The sequence below is a fragment of the Myotis daubentonii genome, chromosome 10 (assembly GCF_963259705.1).
Source record: "Myotis daubentonii chromosome 10, mMyoDau2.1, whole genome shotgun sequence".
NCBI lineage: Eukaryota > Metazoa > Chordata > Mammalia > Chiroptera > Vespertilionidae > Myotis > Myotis daubentonii.
Genome location: NC_081849.1, coordinates 66,964,481 through 66,972,697, shown reverse-complemented (window position 1 = coordinate 66,972,697; position 8,217 = coordinate 66,964,481). Strand labels below are relative to the sequence as shown.

At 46.0% G+C, this 8,217-nt stretch overlaps 1 protein-coding gene across 1 annotated transcript in view; it reads right to left on the bottom strand.

The window, feature by feature from the left end:
* Nucleotides 1-251: 251 nt before the first annotated feature.
* Nucleotides 252-8,217, bottom strand: part of GARS1 (glycyl-tRNA synthetase 1) — a 35,237-nt gene continuing 27,271 nt past the window's right edge. Inside the window, exons 13-17 of the mRNA XM_059712682.1 lie at nucleotides 7,747-7,832; nucleotides 5,837-5,946; nucleotides 2,871-2,964; nucleotides 1,843-2,033; nucleotides 252-536 (exon numbers count right to left, since the gene is read on the bottom strand). Coding sequence (XP_059568665.1) covers nucleotides 411-536; nucleotides 1,843-2,033; nucleotides 2,871-2,964; nucleotides 5,837-5,946; nucleotides 7,747-7,832 — 607 coding nt within the window. The 3' untranslated portion in view covers nucleotides 252-410. The remainder of the gene's footprint in view (nucleotides 537-1,842; nucleotides 2,034-2,870; nucleotides 2,965-5,836; nucleotides 5,947-7,746; nucleotides 7,833-8,217) is intronic.

Here is an 8,217-nt window from a genome sequence, read left to right as displayed (position 1 = left end):
CCGATTTATTTTCGGGGTGCGGGGAGTGTTCTAAAATCCGGGTGTGGTGGCAGTTGCACACCGTGAATCTACTAACCATTACGGAATTACACACTTCACACAGCTGAGTCTTATGGTATGTAAATTATCCCCAATAAGGCTAATTATAAAAAAGCATCAGTTCTGTTTAACAGTAAGCTATGAGCGTGTGTCCCCAGTGGGAGCAACAGCTCTGCCGAGGACGCGGAAGCAGGAGCAAATTGACAAGACTGTTCAGAGTTCCTCCAACTTTAATTGTGGGGCGAGATCAGGCAGCCGCTGAGGATAAAATGCAGTCCCCGGAGCAATCACAAGGCTGCTTTTTGTAGAGTGGACATGATAAGAGTTATTTTTTTATTAGCACAAGTGGTCAAAAGTTGCTGAAATTGTCCTCATTCCTCCGCTGTCTCTTTTTTACCAGTTTCTTGCCCTTCAAAGAGAGGATACCTGGCCTCCACGTCGGCCCACGAGAGGCTGCCGTTGGCCAGATCTCGGACGACACTGGGCAGTTCAGAGACCTGGGGTAAAGGGAAGAGAAGTCCAAGAGTCAACCAACTCGATCGGACCGTCAGAAAGGGTCACCCTGAACTCAGGAACCCTCGCAGCCACCAGTGTTTAACAGTGACTAGAAACCAGTCCCCACAGAATGTTTCCTGTCCTGCCCTCTGCAGCCGCCTCACTTACCCATCCTCACCTCCCTCCAGCCCAGAACGCCTGCCAAGCACAAAACCCAGTTCACCCACACAGCCTTCCTTCATTATCCCAAGTCTCTGTGTCGCATGCAGTGATCTCATGTGTGTCAAATCCTACCCGGAGAACAGGGGTCACCCAGGGGCCACTCAGGGAGCCAGGGCAGGCTGGTACACTGGGGAGCCCCAGCTCAGGGGCCAGCGTGTTCCTCAGCCATAAGCACACACTGGCCGCCAGTCAGCAGCCTTTCTCAACCCTGAGCCCCAGGACACCCTGGAGATGGCCATAGAGCAGTTCTGCCCGCCCCCCCGCCCCCCCCGCCCCCCCCACAGCCCTCTCCACCCCAGCTTCCGATTAAGTAGGTCTGGGGCGGAGCTTCTGCTCATCCACAAGCTCCCAGGTGATGTGGATGCTGCTGGCCCAGGCCCAGCCTCTGAGAACCACTGACAGATGGGAATGCAGGTCTAGAGGAGTGAGACCTGGTTTTGTAAAAGGACAAGCCAGACTTCCGAACCAGACTGTAATGTCCTCTGGGAAAAGCAGTCTTTTCCCTCTGCTTTCCCCACGCCTAGCTAGCTCTCTGTATCAGGCTGAGCGATTACCAGGCTCTAAATAAAAGCCTCCTCAAGATGAATAAATTAGCCAGGTGGCTGTCAATTAAGGTGGCCACTCTTCCCTCCCTCCACCCCCCTGCACTTATCCTGTCTCCACTGTTACCTTCTCGTTAAGTAAAATTACATATGCACTGTTTTAAATGGGTTAACATGGGAAAATTTATACACGCACATGTATACATTTATATAGAAATGTCCAAGTCCCTCAAAGCCTGCCAATAAAACTATGGCAACAACCGCTTGGGATTCTATTTCTCTTGCCCAAATAATCAAACAACTATAAAAGCAAACTGCCGGAGAATGAGCCCAGAGCGACCCGAATGGCTATAAAACATTAGAGATGTGTTCATGGATATTTTCATAATGAAACCAAGGGGACTTGGGAATCTGTGCGCTGTCTGCTATAAGCCTGATTAAAATTAAAAAGAAAAAAGGAAAGGGGAGCATCAATATCCAGCTCAAACGAGAAGGAACCAGCACACATTTCTCAGGCTACAACGGCCAAAGGGAGGGCGGGCACCTCAGCTCGAATCTGCCGCATGGAGTCCCGGTCCCGCAGGGTGGCCGTGTGCGGGGTCTTGTTCACGGTGTCAAAGTCAATGGTGATGCCGAAAGCCACGCCGATCTCGTCAGTCCTGGCGTAGCGTCTCCCGATGGACCCAGAGGAATCATCTACCTTGTGGGAGACGCCGTTCCTGGTGAGGGCTTCCGCTATCCAAAAGCAATTAAACAAATTCAAAATAAAATAATGGAGAGCCAGTGTCATCTAAATGTTGACTTACAAGTTGAGGAAACTTATAAAAGGAACTAAGGCAGGAGAGTAATTAGGTTACAGCCGCAACAGAGAGAAAAATCCCCAAAGTTGAGTAAGTCCCTTGCTGGACCCCAACCTCTCACTCGCACCTCACACAGCTGCCGGGTGGGGAACGAGCATCAGAATCCACGGCCAAGGCCAGACCCGACTCCAGCACCTCCCCTTGCAGGACCCCAAGCTGCTCAATGAACTCTCCGTTTCCCAGCATCGAAGTGAGTGAGCTGCACCAGGGACCACAAGGCGCCTGTCGGTGCTGGGGGCTCAGGGGCTGGAGACCCCTAGGAAGGGAGCTGGAGAAGCAAGGCTGCTCTCAGCCTGACACCTGGTCCCACCTCTACTCACTCAAACACTAGGAGGAAACCTCCCGAGCAAGCACACTCTCTCTCAGAAATAAGAGCAGAGGCTAGCACCACTGGGATTTTATTTTCTTAAAAAAACACTTCCTAAGCCGAAACCGGTTTGGCTCAGTGGATAGAGTGTCGGCCTGCGGACTGAAAGGTCCCAGGTTCGATTCCGGTCAAGGGCATGTACCTGGGTTGCAGGCACATCCCCAGTGGGAGATGTGCAGGAGGCAGCTGATCGATGTTTCTCTCTCATCGATGTTTCTAACTCTCTATCTCTCTCCCTTCCTCTCTGTAAAAAATCAATAAAATATATTAAAAAAAAAAAAAAAACTTCCTAAAATTCAGTCTTGACAGGGTTCCCATGAAGGTTGCTCAATTGGATTTGCTTACATAATTCCCTGACAAATGGCATGAACTCCTGGTTCTGGCTCAGTGGAAGGACGGAGCATTTGAATGGTGCTACCACCGCCGGGAAACTGAAGAACTAGATGAGAGAAATACAAATGTGTTAGTTTATAAAAATCTAAATGTTACTGTCCAAACTTCACTATCAAACCACCAGGACACACTAGGAAAAGCAGCGTGGCGGAAGAGAGCAACAGGTTCACCAGAACAGACCAGAAAGGTCTGCTTCTAGCTCTGAAGTCGGACCACTCAGCTGAGCGCTCTCTCTGGACCTTAGTCTCGCCATCTACACAGCAGGTCTCTCCCACCTGCTCCACGGGCCTCACCGCTGTGGAAGTTAAATGATGGGAAAGCACTCTCAAAGCCACCACAGAAGATGCCAATTTTCTGGAAATGTATAAAAAGCCTTACAACCTGGCTGGTGTGGCTCAGTGGTTGAGCATCTGCCTAAGAACCAAAAGGTCACTGGTTTGATTCTTGGTCAGGATACATGCCTGGGTTGCAAGCTTGATCCCCGGCAGGAGGCCTGCAGGAGGCAGCCGATCGGTGATGTTTCTCTCTCATCGATGTTTCTATCCCTCTCCCCTCCTCTTTCTAAAAACCAACAAAAAGCCTTACAGCCTTCCCTCTTTCTGTGGAGATCCCTAAAGAATCTCCCTTCAAATCCAAATAATAAGTGGGAGGGCCCCATTCTGTCCTTAACGCGTTTCAGCAGGCGATCTATGAGCCTCAGTGACCGAGTAAAACCAGGAAGTTTAATCAGCTCACAAATGTATGTCCAAAAGAAGTAACATGTCGCAGCGTTGGTGGAGTAGCGGTGAGCACAGCTGCCTTCCGAAGGAAGTCATATGAAACAAACGAGCATGCTCTGTACCCCCACAGGAAAAGCACAGCCCCTCACACTGCTCCTGAACAGGCTGCGCGGTGCTCAGACGGGAAAGAAAGCGAGGATAGTCTGTGGAAGGCAGACTTGCCTGCCTTTCTGGGTTGGAAATGAGTTCTTAAGTAATATTTAAACAAAAGGTTCGCCTGAAGACTATGAAACTCAGAATGAATAGGTCCCATAAAAATAATAAATGACACAGGTTCCAGGGCAGCCCACCCTAAAACCTAATCAAATTCCGATGCCCAGCGACAGTGAACACCCATGGGGAGTAAGTCCCGGACTCCAGGGCTGCGGCTGTCGCGGTCACATGTTCAAGTCCGACTCCTCCCCTCCACCTGTGACAACTATTTGTGAGAGAGAAACGGGGACTTGCCTTCCTGGAAAAAATGTTATCTCACTGACAATGTTTTTATACCAAAGCCTTAGGAAAATGGGTTAGGAACTACGTGCTAGTAATTTTAAAACATTTTTGGCTTCCCACAGCCTAATCAAATGTCTCTTCATGACAGGAATCTCTGCAATTCATAAAAAGCTGTCTCTAATTTCCTCTGGCTTAGTCCTTACAACATTTCTACCAGAACTCTAGTTTTATCAATATTGTTAGATTCAAAGGAACAGCTAAAAGGCTTTTTAAAAACCGATTTAAAAATAAACAGAAAAGCTCGAAGCAAATTTGACATCTGCAAAGAGCACATTCCGTTACGGACATCATCCCCGCTGGAGGAGCCCAGCCAGCAGGCCTGGTGTCAGCCTTGCTCCCACTGTCTGCTGAATGAATGAATGAAAAGCTGCTCCGTCAATGTCAGGAAATGAAGATGCAACTTTAGGGCAGAGAATACAATGGCGACTTTAATAGCTACCTACTGCGAATAGTAAGTATGTCAGATGTACAATACTGGCACCAAGAGCTCATCGGTCCATTCTTTAAGGTTAAATGTCCCAGAAAGAGTTGATGTCCAACATGATGCACACATCAGCTTTAGAATGAACGGTCATGTAGATGAGACCCTTCCTCTCAGTTAACTTGACATTTATAGCTGCTCTTCTCTGGCCATTCTCCCTCTGACTGAGCGTCTGCTATAAATCAAGGAGTATACTTTCCGCAGGCAGAGGTGAGGTGAGAAGGTGAAGGAAGGCAAAGTGAAGGGATGAAGTGGCAGACGTGGGCAGCGATTCAGAAACAGCAGAACGAAAGGAAACTTACGAAGTTAACAAACACTTCTTGTAAATACTGATCGTTAGCAATGCTTGGATGACAGGAAGGGCTATCCCCCAAAAGCCAATGCCCAATTTAAGATCTGTCACTCTCCCACACTGAAATCACCTGGGGCTCCTATAACAAAACACAGATCCCTTGACCTAGTGAATCAGTATCCCTGAAAGAATCTAGGAATTTATGTCTTTACCCCAAAAGCACCCCAGACAATTTTATGCCCTTTAAGGTTCCCTTAAAAGCTTTATGCGTGCAGACATAGTTTCTTGGTTTGGCCAAATTCTAAGAGCCATTCTTTCCTTTCCAATTCTCTGAAAACGTGAGTATATCCAGAAAGTATCATTCCTTCCATTGATGCAACAAAGATAGTTCCCTCAAAGTGGTATGTTGTGTCTCAGACTAGAGATCACCAAGCAACTCAAACAGTGGCATCAAGAATAACCCGCAGCCAAAACCGGTTTGGCTCAGTGGATAGAGCGTCAGCCTGCAGACTGAAAGGTCCCAGGTTCGATTCCGGTCAAGGGCATGTACCTGGGTTGCGGGCACATCCCCAGTGGGAGATGTGCAGGAGGCAGCTGATCGATGTTTCTCTCTCATCGATGTTTCTAACTCTCTATCTCTCTCCCTTCCTCTCTGTGAAAGATCAATAAAATATATTTAAAAAAAAAAAAAAAAAGAATAACCCGCACACCCTGAAGCTCAAACGAAATAAGATGAGGCAGTGCACTGCTCTGTGGACAGTTACACAAAGATGAGTAGTAGCAGCTAACTGGGCACTCAGTCTTACTCACATACGTCAGCCAGTTTCATTTCTGGCCTTGTCAGAGAAAACACATGTGCGGGACAGCTTACCGTTCTCTGTTCGTCTCCCTCGCGCACGTGGAATGTATGTTCGAATACTGTATACATGATCCTGCCCAGCCCGAAGGAGGGTTCAATTACATTCGGGACAACTTCTTCCACTGCAAGAGAGAGAAACTCAGTAACATTCTCTGAAACCCCATGTGACGCATCTCAGGGCCTCGCTAAGTAATCCTCATTAGCACTAAAATTCTCTCTCGTCTAGATGAATTTTGATTGATTCTGTACATCAGAATAAAGACACATCCCTGAGAACTACTTGCTGGTAGGAAACGTGAGGCCTTTAAAGCAGCGGTTCTCAACCTGTGGGTCGCGACCATCGGAAAACACATATAGCATATCAGATATTTACATGATGATTCGTAACAGTAGCAAAATTACAGTTATGAAGTAGCAACAAAAATAATTTTATGGTTGGGGGTCACCACATGAGGAACTGTATTAAAGGGTCGCAGCATTAGGAAGGTTGAGAACCACTGCAAGAAAAAGTTGGAATGAAAAACAACATCAAATTTCACTCGTTGTTTATATAGCACAGAAGTGAAACAAAGCCCCGAGGTACTTCTTCCCCAGGTGGTCAGCTGTGAACAACAGCGGCTACACTCTAACGTCCGCCTTGCCTATGAAGAAAGTATGAAAACTCGAGAGCTTTTGTAAGATTCTGCTGGGATGAACAATCTATCATGACAGCTGGCAAAATTAACAAGAATGATTCCTACACACACGAGTACCAGTGGTCTGTTTGGTCTGCTTCCCACCTTGCGATGTGGATGAGAAGTCTTTGAGAGAGCCAAGTTACTGCCCCTGCGTGTCCAAGGTTCTGGGGTCAGGAGGCCCTGAGAGAAGTGTGCTCAGGGATCAGCACTCACTCAAAGACATTCAGCAGGGCCCACAGCATCTCCCACAGGGGAGGCTGTGCCTGTAGGACCCACAGGAAATGTACTCATCAGAAAAACAGCAGGCTACGCACTGTCCAGGTCTAAGGTAACTAACTGACTTTAACCTTGGAGAGTTTACGCTGCAAGGAAAATGAGGTAACTAGAACTAAAAACTCACATATGTGAAAGAAAAAAGAGCCTGTTTCGTTTGTCTGTGATAAAGAGTAAGAATATCATTTTAGAAACATCATGGAGGCATTTTCGGCCCATCCTTCCGGGGCGGGCGAGCAATGGCTCTGAACCAGCTACAGGACGGTGACGAAGTAGCCCAGGCCATGAAGAACCCCCTGCTCACTGTTACCACTTCAGACCACTTGCCCAGCTCCCTGAGGCCTGGCCCCAGAGCAGGCCAGGCACAGCGGAAAAGCAGGCCTGCTCTCTCCCTGGCAGGAGCTTCCCCTACCCACCACTCCCTGCTCCCAGGAGTTTTAATGCAGCCACCATAAACCACAGCATCCTCATAAGTTCCAAAATACTTGCTCCCAAATTCACAGAATTTGTTCTATTTAAAAAAATTCACCGCCTTGGCTTTTTAAAAAAAGCATTAAAGATCACTAAGTGAAGTTTAACAAGTTAATCTGCCAAAAAAAAGTAGAAGGGGTGAAATCCCTCTTTTGCTTAGGAAACAAAAGCACCTTTCCTTAAAATAAAAAAGAAATAAAAGATCTTTTAAATCAGAGATATTCTTCATATGCACCCGAGATCATAGGAAATATAAAGGTGGCATTATAAATTATTCTCCAGTAGGAGTACAATTATGCTCTTTAAAAAAAGGCCCAAGATAATGCCTTAAACATATCATCAAACTTAGGGTTATGGCATTAAAAATTTACTTTTCCTCTTCAAATTTTCAGTAAACTGGTTATGTTATAAAAGTAAAAAAACAAATACAAACAAACAAAAAAAACTTTAAGGAATAATAATATTTTTTTGTTTGTTTCTTAATTATTTTTACAAATTTACCATATAGTGTTTTCTGGAATCTCTTCACATTGACCATGTCTCCTGTTAACTGAAATGTTTTCCCTTCAGTTTCAATAGTGAATTCCCTACAAAGAAACATTACATATTAGTGAAAACAGGCATCCCTGTGCCTTCATTCAAAGGAGCTTTACAGACCACAACCTGTTTTCCATTTCAAGTGGAATACAACTTAGTCAACTCTTGGATAGAATAGCTGAAGCCAAACTTAAATTACTTCATAAGAAACACCAAATTAAGTATTATTCAAAGGCATCAAATAGTATTCTGGGAGGCACCCCAAAATAGGACTAGTTTTATAAAATTCCGTAAGTGGCTTAATAACCAATTCCTTCGGTTCTGATATCAAGGTAAAAACAATGTTTTAAAAATTCAATTTTGGAATAATTACAATAAATTTGTCAAACACAAGCCTGCTGACAAAAGACCACTGTTCTCTTTATTGTCCCAACA